Raw genomic sequence first — 16,021 nt, 5'->3', positions numbered from 1 at the left:
TGGTAATTCTATTTACACTTTCTCAGTAACATTTTCTTATCGCCGATCTACGTAATGGTAAGTGCGGTTAAACTGCTAATTGTTTTTGTTTGAATCGTACAAATTGCCGTATCGTATATTAAGCGCACGAAGAGCAAGTTTCATCGATTGAGATTGCTCTGATTTATATTTCATAGCATTAAACAATTTATTGCTTTTCAAATTATCGCGGCTTGAATCAGAATTAAAATTTTAAATTAATACGTAGCATGTTCTCTTTTTAATCGTTTTTACGAACGTATTAAAAGTAAACACTTTATATTCGAAAATCACCTTTTTTTAAAAAGCTACAAAATTTATTTCCTAGAAGAACATTTTATAATTCGCACATTGTCTTTTTAATCTAAAAACATTGTAAAACTTTTTGAGGCGATACAACATTACGTTAAGCACAATTTTGCTAATACATGACCACATTGTATATTTCATAAAGATTTTATTACTAACATTACGTAAGATTGTTAGTTAGAACAATATGAATACTATTAACATAATTTTACAGCGTAAAACGATACATCGACAACGTATTGGGATTCAGCGGCATTGCCCAGATAAGGCTTTGTTTATATTAGCCCGCAGCCTGGATTGAGCCGTTCTACATCAGCAACAGAAATCTAGATAAAGGATATTGTTCCCGCCTTACGATAGTGCCTTGTTGCATTGTTTAACTGGAAGGTAAATACGCACAACAGTTGCCTAGTGTGTGAAACAAAGGCATCTTAAAATTCACCGTTTGTGGATTTTTATTGCGTGTCCTTAACACGATTTCTGCGTGGAATAAAATATGTATCAATCAATCAAATGCAAACAAAAGGCAAACCTTGAAAGTGCCACCTGCATTTATTAAAACAAAAACATTTGTAAAATACAAACAAAAGCACAAAAATCACGCATTCATTTGTGTTTCGTCTTACAACGAATAAAAATAATTTGTATGTTTGTCGCGATTTACTGACTTTAAATAAAGAACTCTCAAACAATTTAATATAAAAAAGTTATCATTTTATTCGTATGAATATTAAAGTTGAAATAAACCAAAAACAATATAAAAATATGTAACATAGTTTTGTGAAGTTAAAATATATTATCATTTCGTGTATATTTCAAGCTTCCTTGTGTAAATGGGTAACCCATACAATAGGCTGAAAACTTAAGATGTTTTCTAGCAAATTTTTGCAGAGTACATACTAAACATGCATTTTAAAAGCATAAGTTGTTTAACAGTACTGTGATTTGACCTAAAAGGGGTGGTAAATATATAAGAATATTTGAATTTCTTTTGAATAAACTAAATAAAAAGTATACTTTGTAAGAAGTCTTAAAAAAAAATCTTAAATGTTTTTTAAAACTACTTACACTATGACATTATTGAATCAATTGAATATAATAGTATCAACATTGAAAGGTACCCGGCGTAGCAGTTCTATATTAAACCTTAATCAACCTCTTGACAGTGAACCTACCCACACTAATTAAAAAAACCCGTCGGATTAAAATAGTAGCAACGATAAAGTAACCTATTTTTACGGACTATTATTAATAGCAAGCTTAAAATTACGTTGTTCTAAATACTGATTATGAAAAATGCTTTTTTCGCGAAGCTTGCGTAAAATAAATTGAAAAAATAATAAATAATAAAACAATGAAATCAAAACAACTAAACATTAATCAACAGTAGTTACAGGCATGTTCACTTTGTGAACAAAAATTAGTCACGTGAGTCCAGATCGTTATCATCTGTGAAACTTCCTTGCCAACCTTACCAAACAGATTAAAAATGGCATAATATAAATGTGAACTTTATTACAATCGCCGTATGTTCTATTTTATGGTTACTTATTTTTAAATATATACCAATATATTTGTTTCTCTGCATGTTGAAACTTTTGTCGTCTTATCTCCATAGGATCTGCCGCACAGTTTTACGGTAATTGTATAACGCGCATTTAAAGTGCTTATTGCTACGTATGTACGTTTAATAATTATCACTTCAAGAGTTTTTATTTTGTAGCATTTATTTCTATACTACAATATTTTAAAACTTGTTGCTCGTTTTTTCTTGTAAGTCCGTAAGCTTATAATCTACATACAGGGAACTTTTGATTAGAAAAAAAGATTTAAAAGTAATGTATTTTGAAACATCCTATATAAAGTGGTCATTATAAAATATTTTACTTAATTTTTTTTCTATTTAAATGCGCCAGGACTATATCTTCTTACAGCACAAAGTCTGTAGGGACGAATACTAAAACAATAATTAATTTTAATACGTGGTAATGCGAGTTTTTAAATACGCATTTTCTTACTATTATTACTACCTAATTTTGTATAGTATATAAGAGATTTCCACCTATGTACGGACTCATCGTGATATCTTTTTTATAAATTCCGCAGAGCACAGATTGCCGCACGTATTTCACACATAGCACAGTGCACAGCCGCAAATATTTTTAAGCTTGGGGCGCTACATATCGATATCTCTAGAACTATTAGGTTTAGGGATCTGAGATTTGGTAAGAATATTCCTTTCGCTGAGTAGAGTGCAGCCAAAAACGGATTTTACAAAATTATATCTGCAGAAGGTTTGATAGGGCGTTCATTAAGCTGGCAGGGGAAAGCTAGTGTAATATAAAGAAACAATAATACATTGTGACAAACATATATTTAAGGAATGTTTAGTATTTTATGTTCATTAACATTATGATTTAAATTGGTAAGCGATTGATAATAACAAAATAATAAATATTTAAGATGTAGCTTTGCCGCCGTCCAAAGGCAGCTGTGTCCTCATCCAGGACACACTAAGCCTCTATTATGGTTCCCTCTCGCATAAACACGACGTTGAACCATAAAAGCGGCCGGCCGCGGCGCTCGTCAATTTATACTTGAAATTAACCTGTCGCATGCACTTAAGGTATGCAAGTAGACGTGTCTCAAACGAATCGGTGCAATTTTCAGATACCGGGAAGTTTTTAAAATATTAAACGACGGAATGATTTTTTTCCATTAGCCATACGCTAATTTTATAACACGAATTATATGATTTTTCCTCAATGCTTATATCTAGTGCAAATAAACTGCTTCAATTTGGAAAACATGTCCTTAAGTGAAATTCCTGTAAGTAGTATTTATATTTAAAGTTAGAAATAAATAAAAAGTTGATCAAAAGTAAAAACAAAAATATTACAAAAAAAATGTGATTTATGTTAAAAGAATAGCAAAGCACAAAATATCATAAAAAGCGGTGAAACCATTTTAGAGGTAATCGTTTTGTTACACTATAATACGATAATTTTATATGTATAGATTAACAGTATCGCAGAAGCACAATAAATGTCACAATAAAAGATAGACCGCACAAATATTTGTTTCGGATGAGAAATACCCTACATAATAGTCCAAAAGTCAAGTACCGATGTCTCGGAGACAAGGTTTTTATCTGTTATTATGAAGTTTCTTTTTTGATAAATGTAAAACAAATATTATTTAAGATTTACTGTTCACAGTTATAAAATGAATTTTCTCCTTTCCATGTTATAAAATTTATGGTAACATTCTGACAGTTTTATAATCAGTAGTGGAAATTTGACTAATCAATGTGCAGTGTCACAGATACATAATTAATTAACCAAGTATAACGCCATGACGGGGGTCTCAAGGAGGCAACTGTACAAAGTACTAAGGCAGATGGACAGCGACACCTGCCCTTTGGCAATTTACATCTCTTTCTTTACTTTAAACTTTATATTTGCTTCTCTTTCTATTGGCCACATTTATGAATGGTAAATGATCTTGATGCGTAATAAACAAGGAAATCGTAAAATTTTCCAAAAATATTTTTCTTTCATTACGAAATATTAGTTTCATCGTACAAAGGATGCAAGTTATATTGTAAAAATTACGAAACCATGAAATAAACTGGAAGACTTAATAGCAAAAAAAATTAAATTACATAACTTATACGCATGTAAAATATTGTTAAATCTGATTTTATTTTAATTTTAACAGCATTTTTTTTATGGAGAAATATGACAAATATTACTTGAAAACGGATTGTGGATCGATACAAAAAATAGTCTATAAATATTTTTTAATAATTATTTTTTTAATTTAAACAATAATAATTTTTTTGCAAAATAATTATATTTTGCAAAAAAAATAATTATTGATTTCTTTTACATAGTTGTACATTAATAAAATAAATAATAAGGCACTAAATAAAACAAATTAGTGTATGTTAATGAAGCATTTTAAAGATATCACACAGTTGCAAGTGATCCAACTAAGTTATACTCGTAAATAAAACAAGTTGGTAATCTAAATTGTAAAATATTGTAACATATTGATTAATGTAAGAGATTAGGGCATTTTGCCATCAAGCGAAGCCAGCCAGTCTACTCCGACGAATTCCGTTACCCGCTTAATACTGATGCATTCTATTTTAATTACCAAATGCTAAAGCATTGGGTATAAATTTTACGACAAACCTGGTTCACGTACAACACATCACGTAACAAATTTTATTTTATTATCATACTAATTATACCTTAACCATAATTTAAATGGTAATTCGAAATCTGGGAAACGGCCCTACGTTTACCGCGAACGCAGATGTTAAAGAGTAGCCAAACTCATTTCATAACTGAATTAATTAGAACTATATTTATCCGGATCAAACTTTCGTGCCGTTGACATCGACGAGTAGCTTTCGATGATGATGATCTACATTTTAATTTTTATTAATAACAAATTACACATTACTAAAACATACATAATTAACTCTATTTGAGAAAATGATTAAGATTAATATTGTTAATGTATTAATTAAGCTACCTTATAAAAAATCGCATCGCGCGACAATGAACTGACAAATATTAAGTTATAAGAAAATCTTTAAAAAAAATATGCACGACTCCGCAGTTTTCTGTGCCGTCTCTACGGTTTTCAGTGAGCCGACAACTTGGGCAGGTGCTGTCCGGCGCACACTTCTTTCATTAAAATTAATACCAATGTCGCGTGTGCACATTCTTACTCGATAACGCCTCACTGTAATTAAGGCACGGGTTAAAACGAGCAAACTCGTCCGACCGACGGTCGCGCGACTGCCACGCGCCACCGCGGCATACTTCGACAAACGTTTAACGAGAATTATGTTTCAACCTCATTTCTTGCATATCGTATCAGATTATATGACACAAAATATCGACTTTGTTTATTGGCAATCAACGAACGAAATTTATTTACGTTGAGCGTATCTTCGTATAGATCTCTTTTGAGGTGTTACACTGCCGTCGTGTGTTCAATAAAACTTAAAAAGAGGTTACATAATCAAAAGACATGAAAAAATAAACAATACTAATTATCTATTTAAGTTATCTTATCGTTGTTGCTAACGAGGTGTCGTAAAGCCATAAATGAATAAATCGACTCTTGTTTGTCTGCAAGCGGCTCGAAATCACTCGAATAGACTTTTTTATTGACCTGACGACGTATGACATTATTATGCCAGCCATTGTTAATTATTATATAGTAAATAAAACACGTTTCCTCATTACCCGCGTATATCGCAGCTAAGGTTTTAAACGTAATAAATTTTTAATTGTGAAAACCTTATAGTGTCTTTTCATGAATACTTATCTGTTTATTTTTGTAGTACTTTTCGAACTATCGTAATTTATTTGTACGAATCAATTACTTTAAATATGTGTAGTTAAATAAATTTCCAATTTATTTTGTATAGATGAACGATATTAGCGGATACAGCTCGGTAGATTAGCAAATTGACGTATCAGTGGGCAGGCCCCATAGCGTCCAGAATGGATGGCCTCTGGAGCCTTAAGGTTCTAGTATAAAGACGTGTTTCGACCTTAACACTCATTGGATATATATAATATCAAAGGACGCTGTACGCCGATAATATATATATATATATATATACACATACACATGTATGTAGTGCAACATTGATTGTCAATTACTGGTTGATTGCTATCGAACTCCGATAATCTCAAGAGGCCCCATGAAGTAATCAAATGTTTTTTTGTTTAAGATCTCATAAAAATACCGCGTGGAGGGCATTATTACCATTAATAATAACAACAGTATTAATTTTACTACCGTAATTAAACATAATGAGAAATTATATCCTGATTAATAAATATGTTTATTTAAGGGTTTTGTCTTTAGCGCGATCCCCTTGGAAAATTTTCCTTAAATTTTTAAGAACAAAACTGTTGACACCACAGTTAGTATTAATAACACTGTTAAGAAGATACGAATATAACTTTTATAAACATTTCATTACAGACAACTTGTTAATAACACTTCACCTTTATTGAATGTTAACACAAGTGGTTATACATAAATATTTTTTTTTTAATTAATTTTACCACTCCTGTTCTTAATCGACATATAAGCAATAAATCATTCGAAAATTGTTTTCTTTTCTTAGTTTTAAAAAAATAAAATTTTCTATGCTTTCCAATTTGATAAGAGCTAATAAATAAATGTAAATATATAAATTTAATTGAAGTTTTCGTAAATAATAAATCATTAACGCGTTTTCACAAATAAACTAGGTTATAGGAGATAAACTAAATTGTTTAAAAAAATTAAAAATATTTTGATCTTTTTCTTATAGTAGCAATGTTCATAACAAACGCTTGTGGGAAATAAATTCGCGTAACTCAATTTACTATGCACGATTTTATTTAACACGCCATTGTGGTTTATATCGAAAAATTCAAATATCGATCTACCGTCGTCTGCGACTGATTTTGTATACCAAAGTTAGTATCGGCGAAATAAATCTCCAACGAGATCAGTGTCTAAATGTCTTGAAGACGCGTGTAAACACATCTCGATGTCCGAAAAATCACCTCAAATTTAAAAGTAGAACTCTAAGTCGAAATGTCCAAACAGATCTGATAATCTTAAACAAATTTACAAGACAAGGGATACGCATTTTGTTTATTTTCTTTTTTGAAAAAAGTGGTGTGAAATTCTCCGGAGAGAAAAAATATATTCCTTTATATGTGAACTGAACACTTTTATCGTATCAAAGGAAAACCGCGCTATGATTTTCGAAAGCTAAACAATTATATTCCACGTATAAAAACTAACCACCCTTAGAAGAAATGTGGAACATTCTTCTATTAATGTTTAAACATCACCCTTTGACGTCGCCATGAATAGGAGTCACTCAACAAATCGTTAATCAATCGATATTGGATACGAATCAGGTAGTAGTATTGTGCGATCAACGTCGGCAACCTTTTAACAACAGTGATTTATGAACTAATGTAATTTTTAAATATGAAGTTAATGAGGGGGTTCAAATTTCAATACGGCTCTAAACCAGTAGTAAACGAGCTACCGAAGCGCAGTGACGAATTATTTTGATGAAGCGTTCGCCTATAGGGCTTAAGAACTGCGTCCGAGCAGAGGCATCCTAATTCACTGTAAAGAGGTCTAGACAAATCCTTTCCAAAAAGCATTTATAGCTAAACTAGCGTAAATAAAATCTGTAATTATGCTTCTAACTTGCTGTTTGTAACTTTTTAAGTCATAAGTACTGAAACTTTTAAGTCAAAATATCATGACACACTTAAACAACTAGTAGAAATGTTAACTAATAGGTGACAGAATGTGAATATCAATTTATTACGAGTGACAGCCCAAACCGAAGTCCCTTCGTGGAACCCTTGAGCCTCTCACGCCACAGATCGTTTGCCAAAACGATGTAACAGATCTTAAGGCTCTCTAATTCTCCTGCCTTATATAAATTTACATAATAACATTTATTTACTTTTTTTTTAAATGGTATTATGAATTGCAGATCTCAAAAAAAAACAGCATGTAAATATAACATTACCTTTTAATTACATAATTTTGTCCTTCGCCAGTGAAGCGGAATAAAAATTGACGGATGACATATTCCCATAGTCATCCCCGGACTCACCCCAAATCCCACGACAAGCCGCATCTCCCATTTGTAACGTAATTGTTTTATTTGCTGCAGATAATTGTTCAAACAACTAGTGAATGTCATATAATTTCCGGTATAAAACAACGCGTTCAAACACATCACCACACAGCTCTGTTCATTGCAGTTACTCTGATAATAAAGTATAACCTAGAGAAAAAAACTTATACAAAAATAATAACTATAAGGTACTAAAAAGGGTCACGATCCTTAGTAGAGGAGGGAAATAAAATTTATTTAAAATACTTGATATTTTGGATACACCATCGATTTGTCTTATTAAGGATATTGACATTTTTGAAAATAAAACATTAACGTTTTACTTATCAATTGTACGGAACATCGCGAAGATCAACACAAATGAAACATAGTCGTCCTTATAGGCTATAGACGCCCACTGCAAGGCATAGGCCTCCCCTGTAGATATCTTTGAGGAAAATACCATAATCGCCACGCTTGGCAGGCGGGTTATCGCGGTGTTGTGGTATGGTACGTAGAAGACGCTGCTGCCCATCCTCTGGAAACCTCTTGTTTGTGATCAGTGACAGTCCTATATAATTAATGCACAAAAAGTGAATTACATATAAGGCTGTACCCGAAGATCGAACCCGCGATCTACGATTTCAAATTTCAGTCCTCTCTCGGTGTAAACCTACATCGAGAATTTTTTTCAAAAAGTTTCACGATCTTTAGCAGTGAGGGGTACGGCGCAAGAATGAAGGTAAAAAAATTAACCCATATTAGACTTTTAAAATAAATATTGGAGGGTTAATAATCTTTCAGAAATTCAATTTAAAATAAAAATAAAAAAACTTATTTATGAAGCGATTGTTTGCTCTTAAAAATTTTTTTACTCGTTGCCAATTTTTGTGTAATCACACGACATTCAGCTGTTAACAAATTTTACATTTTTTGCACCTGTTTATTTTCCTCTTAAATTGTATTAAGTAAAACAAGCAAGATATATCGAGTGGCCAGAGACAAGTTATCAGTTTGAGAATTTCAATTAAAAACACGAAACAGATGCTTCCAAATTTTATTTCAGTAATTCTTGTTCCAATAACTTTTGTTTGTATCAGCAGTTACATCGCTAACGGTACATCGACGCAGTGGACAGCAAGTAGTGTATTTATAGCTTCACAAACTTATTTTACCACATTTGCTCTACGGGAGGCAAAATGATGTTTGTTATTACATGAAATTATTGGATTACCCTTCCGTACCCTTCCATTAATGACAGATAATTAATAAACATTGGAAAACACACATTTAATGATAAATATTGATTGTCTCCCATGTACCATTCTGTTTAGTATCAAATATTAGTAAATAGCCGCTAATAATTGTCCACGTACCGTAAGTGAAAAAAATTATATGTTGTAAACAACTAGTTTCTTGTTTATTTATTCTAATATTTATTGCCAAATTTAGATGAAATATGATACTTCCGTATATCCCTTTTGGATATTAATTCACTTCTGCCCAAATGGTATTTGAGTGCGCTCAAGTCCTCTTTCGATCGAAGAGTCTTGGCTTGGGCAAATAATAGTATGTGTAGAGACATATACTATTATTTTACCGGATTGTGAAGCCGCCGAACTCTCAGATCAGTTCTGTGACCGCTCAACGGAGACCACATAATTCCTATCTCATTTCAATTGATACTTGAATAAATAAATATTACGTATGATTTATTAAAATAATTCCAGTAATGCGAGATTTGTAAATCACAAACTTACAATAAAATATAGGAATGAAAAGCTGCTATTTATAACTTGCGGGACATTAATCGAACGAACAATACTGTTTCGTGTAAAAATTATATAAAGTAAGAATGTCGACATGTCATTATTAACACGTTAAAAATAAGCGCGAAGAACAGCGCTTAATAATCGCTATTGTGTTGGTGAAAAATAAAATAACCTCATTGAAACACGTGGGAGGTAACTAAGCGATGTATCTTTAACAATACAATGACTATTTAATATGTTCGTATTGGATATCGACACCATGAATAATGTAATTTGTATTGGTCTAATCAACTAGGATGAAATATGTTATATTATAATTTATCATAATATACGCTTATTGCCTATCGAACAATTTTATTCTTTACATATTATTTGCATTTTTATAGCATGACTTAAAATTATAAATCGATGTTAATCGCGACTGTCTTTACTTAAAAAGTTTCTATGAGCCATCTTTAAAGAGCAGTTTCGAAGAAAACTAAAATAAAGGCTTTGCAAAACCTAGTATATAAGGTTATAGGTTTAAAAGCTGTAAAGGGGTAATTTTATTGTTCATACTACAATCGCAATTTGCAACCATAGGCTTTTGAGCTTTTTGGCCAAATTTCGTCGTCCTTAACGTAAGTCACAACTCCTATTCCATTCCCGATAATTATCAATGATTAATCTTTTGCAATTCAATCAATATATTGTCTTTTGCAAATTAAGGTCTAATTTTATACCTATGTGAGCCATAGTTTCAAAATGTGCACTTTTAATAAACCTCTTCTCAACCCCTGTAGCGGGTGGAATTTTGTTAAATTTGTTATAGGAATTTTCTTAGTATTTTTTGTAGTAAAACTGTAATCAAAATTTAACAGACTAATAGTGGATACAATTTCGATAAGGTAAATCTTAACTGATATCAACTTAGCAAAAGCAAAATTCGTACCAAATTTAAAATTTCCTAACCTTACCGTTTCAAGATTATCGTAATGAGTCAGTACATGAATAGAAATCTCTTACACAGATGGGCAACAAATAACTATGTTATTATTAAGAAAAATAATTAATACTCTTGGCAACACCGGTCTCGTTAGTGAATAACATCGACTTTCGTTACGTAATGTGTTTAACGAAAATTAGGTTGTTATTACGACTCTAATACGTATTTACTATATGTACAAATGATTTCACAATCCCACTTTGAAGTAGATAAAGTCTTACTTATCTGTTTATTTCCTAATTAAGGGGTTAGAAATTAGGAAATAAATAGATATTTAAAATAAATTTGCAACATTTTATATCTAATCGGAATATTCTTTTCTAATCACAATAATTACTTTTGAATAAACATTCGCTACCTTTGTATTTTACCACCATATTGAATAATTTATTATATAACATTAATCATCTATGTGTCTGTACTAAAATGGGGCGAACCCTCTCCCTTAGTTCGTATGATCTAATACCCTTACTCATTCCCTAATGGAACAATGAGCCGATCCACTGATTACATACAATAATTTCAACAGCAAAAAATCGGTTATTTACGGAACCTATTAGCACCTTCCCCGCAGGTCATATCCGGTACAAAATCACGGGGTTAAACCCCAAGAGATGACTTGAACTATATATTATTATTACCAATTTGAATGTTATACTCGATAGCAATCGCCTATTCATTTATATATAGATAACGCAGTACAGAACTTAAAAAGAGCTATAAGTGCCTTTTGCTTTTTCTTTGATGATGTTAATGCTGTTAGCCTTAAGGCTTTTACGGCTTCATCGGTGTTGAGTCCAAGGAGCGGAAGGGTCCGTGAACTAGATAGCTACGAGTATTACACTGTAAGGCATAGGCCTTCCCCAAAGATTGCTACGATGACCGGTCATGAGCTGCCCGCATTCAGCGACTTTCTGCGACTTTTACTATGTATGTATGTACAAGTAGCTAACGTACTTTCAACTGCAGGTCATGCACTGCTGAACATGGGCCTCTTCCATAGAACTCCAATAGGACTAATTGGAAGTAGCCAGCATCTAGATAGTTTAGATAAAAAATAAACATTTATTATGTACTCAAAAGGAAATACATACACATGTATATATGTTTATTTATTGTGAAAAAAAATTATATGTATATATATGTATTTTGTATTAATTATAATACTAAAATACATTAAATGTACAATAATTTAAAAAAATAATGACAAAAAATTTCGTACTAGCTTGTATTGTATTTTTTTCACAACGATGACGTTATTAAAGATGTCTAACACAGTCGTTTGCCGCATACCAAATATTTTAACACAAAGTTTTTCTTACTAAACCCTTGCAATACCACTTGATCCTGATATATAAGAATTATAGATATTTCTTTTTGAAAAAAAAAAATAAAACATCACGAAACAACAGTAAACGTTTAATAAATGAATTGTCAAAACATTTTATGTTTTTATACATATCACTTATAAGTTCTACATGGTATTTTATATTTGCGATTTGTTTCATACTATAGATATAATTTTAATCAATTCATTAATCAAATACATACTCCACAGACATACACACACACAAGACTTCGTATATACTTTTATAATATTATTTTTTTGTAATTATTTTATATTTCATAAAGCTCAGTTCCATTTTTCTTTTAAGTCTGCTATCGTTTTATGAATTTGATTTAATAATAATTTGCGCTAAATTATCTTTTAATGTTTTTATTCTGATACGTGTATACAACTTCATAAGTTAATAAATCTAAACTTTTTGAAGGTATTTTGATGAAGAATGGGAGATTTCATAAAAGTATCACATACGATCATGATATAGCTACACCACGTCACACAGTTACCAAACTAATTATGTAACTATTCGTTTGCCTTGGCAATCCACCTGCCGTTTAATATCTGGCCGTTACCATCCTTAATTAAAAAAATAATATTTAGTGACAAAGGCTTACTAAATCATCTAATACAAGACTTATCCGTCAATAAAACATATAATGTAATGTTATTATTTGCATAAGTTCTTTGTGTTAAGAATTATACTTAGTTGCGATAGTAATAGCGGCATCCCTTGTTTCTTTAACTTATCATAATAAACATCAAAACTCTATGTCGGTAAGATATCTCTACCTGTTAGTCTTTTAATAAGAAATATTTAATAAAAAACGTAGTCTTACGAGAGACTCGCCTATTTATTATAAACAGAAGCTCAAGAATTTGAAATAGGTACTCATGGAATTCCGTTACGCCCAATAAAGTGCTTATCAGAATGAATCAATGCCCAATCCCGTTACTAAGTGCCCACTAATGAAAACAACTACCGTTTGAAACACCATTTCATTTAATTTTGTTGAGCTGAACGAATTGCATGAGAGATATTAAATTAGTGCAATCATATTGACGGAAGCCGCTCAAAACTTTTGATCTAATGGCCGACGTATAAAACAGAATAGTTATCGCAGTGACTGCCAGTGTTATAACGTGTTTGCTACGGCTCTAATTGAAAAAAATCGAGAAATCTTCATATGCATCGCCTGAATGACTTTCGATCATCGGCCTCTACTCTACATTAAAATCTCCAATGTTTTCGACCCAAAATATTCTCTCGCATTTCATAACATTTAAATTGACTAATTGCTATATGAAATATATTTGACAGCCCATGATGTTCGAGCGGTCACAATCTCTTACAGACATTAAAAATAAAATTAAAAAAATGCAAAGCCATAATCAAAGCATTTTATGTGAGTTTTATACAAAATGTAGTGTGATAATATAAATTTGGAAACCGCTGTGTTAAGTATGGTCTGACGCAGCAAGTTAGTTCCGTGTAATATTTTATAAATTTAACCAAGTTTCAGTATTTATTAAATATGACATATGATATAAATGAAATTTAATATATGTATGGAGACATTCCTTGTATAACAGTTTTATTTTAGATACACAAACGGAAAGAATAACAAATTGCACAAAGTGATAAAATTCTGTAAATGGTTCAGGAGTCTAAAATACTTTACAAGAATTTATTCAGTATCTTAAATGGAATTTAATCCAGAAATATTGTTTATGTATGCAGTGGTCAGCAGAAAAAATTAGGCACGCGTTAGACTAAATCTCTCCGCTTCCCGTCGCATTCCCTTAACTACCACGCCAGGTACGGACCCGTACGTACAAAGGGGAAGGGATGATGGAAAATAATAGGGGAAGAGAATTTTAAAATTTATATTTTTTTGCAGCCGGCGCAGGTGATATAACGCGTGCGCGTGCGCCGGCGACTCACTTGTGCGTGAAGCTCCATTGCCGCCGCTCGCTCTCGCCTACAATCTAAAGCTCTAAGCGAAGCCTCCCTATACCGCGCCAGTGCTTTTCCGCCCACCGAGCGGACCGGTTGTGTGCGCATCGATCGCCTGCGCTCGCGTACAAAATACGTAAAATGTTGCAAGAAATACAACTCGTTCAAGGCCAGACTAATTACGTTGTGGTATCATCAGGATATCCGTCAGCGACAGTGACGAAGTCCTCAACGGAGAAACGGATCGTACCTATTGCTCCAGCTCCTGAAAAAAATTACGTCACGCATGATTCGCCACCGAATCTTCAATATAGAAAAAAAGTGCACTTCAGAACAAACCCTTATACAGGACCACAGGCCGCTTCTATAGCGAGACGTAACGCTCGCGAACGTAACCGCGTTAAACAAGTTAACGACGGTTTTAACGCACTACGACGTCACTTACCAGCGTCAGTAGTCGCTGCGTTATCGGGCGGTGCCCGACGAGGTTCTGGGAAGAAGTTAAGTAAGGTAGATACGTTAAGAATGGTAGTTGAATATATAAGATATCTTCAACAACTTTTAGAAGAAAGTGATGCCGCATTAGGCATAACACGTGATCAGGAAAATAGAGAAAATATTCCAAATAGTAATAGTCAACCAACTACAACGATGGATATGGACGATGGATTTTTCTATGGAAATGATTCGCCTTGTTCTGAAAAAGCTAATTCGCCCGCACCTTCCGAGTGTTCTTCTGGAGTTTCATCAGCATACTCAACTGTGGATAGATATGACGTATCAACGCAACAGCATCTTGGACCCATGGATGAGGATGAATTGCTGGACGTTATATCATGGTGGCAGCAGAAATAACATTAACGTAAGTTATAACTTATTCTTAACCATTTATAACTGCAATACCTTATATACTATGTTTTAAGTTAACATATATTTTTACAAAATCTTAATTAAATGTATCCTAATTGAATGTGAAAGACATTAAAGTATTTTTTCTGCTTACAGGTAACCGGCGTTCGGAATCAAGTTTGGACGAATCCCTCCGAAATAATGTGCATTAATTCAATTTTGCTGCATCATTTGTGAAGACAATAAGACTCTTAATGTATCTAGTCAATCCATAGTGCCTTAATATTAAAAGACATTTAGTTAATAAGCTTACAAAAAGGCTTTAGTGAGTAACTCTATTGAAAGTTTTCGTAGTGCATCGTTACCCATCAATGTAAAGGCTTGTAATTTTTTTTATTACGTAGCCACTGTATATATTAATTAGCATTAAGACACAACGAAATTAAATTATTTATTAAAGAAAAACATTTATTTATCCTGTGAATGAGACCGCTCAGGTTTAACTATTTTTTTATTGTAGAAGCATAAACTTTAAGTTTTTACAAAAGGATCAACAAATATTAAGTGTATGCAAAAACTATTTTTCCACCTTTCGAGCAAATTTTTACAACATATTGCAAATGATGATCCTTTTTTTGATGTTATTATTATAAAGTAACATTTCAAAACAAACAATTTACTTAGCATTAAACAATTTAAACCAAAAATATCACTATTGGAAAAATTTGTGAAAATAAATAAATTATGAATAAAAACAATTAAATTACAAAAAATATATAAATATTATTATACAATTTACACTGACTATCCGAAATAATTTGTGAAACTTTAAGACTAAAGTAACATCCCAACATATTTTAATGAAAAATTTAAAGAATATTTCCCTCATTGTCCTCAACCTGAGATTACTATAGATATAGTCCACCGTATCAAGTTATACGTCGTACGTTGTTGGACTTAAGTGTGAAATGAATTAAAGAACAAAACCTTTTCTACTACTAAAAATTAACCTTATAAAAGTGTAACTTGATAAATCTTGCAACTAAAATACTTTTAATAGTTTAATTATTTTTTTTCTTAAAGCTCTTGTAGTGGACTGAACAAAAAATATTCT

The 16,021-nt window shown here is 31.9% G+C and overlaps 1 protein-coding gene across 1 annotated transcript; it reads left to right on the top strand.

Annotated features, from left to right (window-relative positions):
* Positions 1-14,062: 14,062 nt before the first annotated feature.
* Positions 14,063-15,334, top strand: LOC137928849 (achaete-scute complex protein T3-like). Its single transcript, XM_068771842.1, has 2 exons — positions 14,063-14,920; positions 15,064-15,334. The coding sequence occupies exon 1, from the start codon at positions 14,200-14,202 to the stop codon at positions 14,911-14,913; it is 714 nt and encodes a 237-aa protein (XP_068627943.1). The 5' UTR covers positions 14,063-14,199; the 3' UTR covers positions 14,914-14,920; positions 15,064-15,334.
* The last annotated feature ends 687 nt before the right edge of the window (positions 15,335-16,021 follow it).

Source organism: Battus philenor, unplaced genomic scaffold (assembly GCF_028537555.1).
Source record: "Battus philenor isolate CCGP_79_NKW_IND1 unplaced genomic scaffold, ilBatPhil1.0.hap1 SCAF_4, whole genome shotgun sequence".
Lineage (NCBI taxonomy): Eukaryota > Metazoa > Arthropoda > Insecta > Lepidoptera > Papilionidae > Battus > Battus philenor.
The sequence above is the reverse complement of the archived record's forward strand: the minus strand, read 5'-3'. Positions and strand labels throughout refer to the sequence as shown.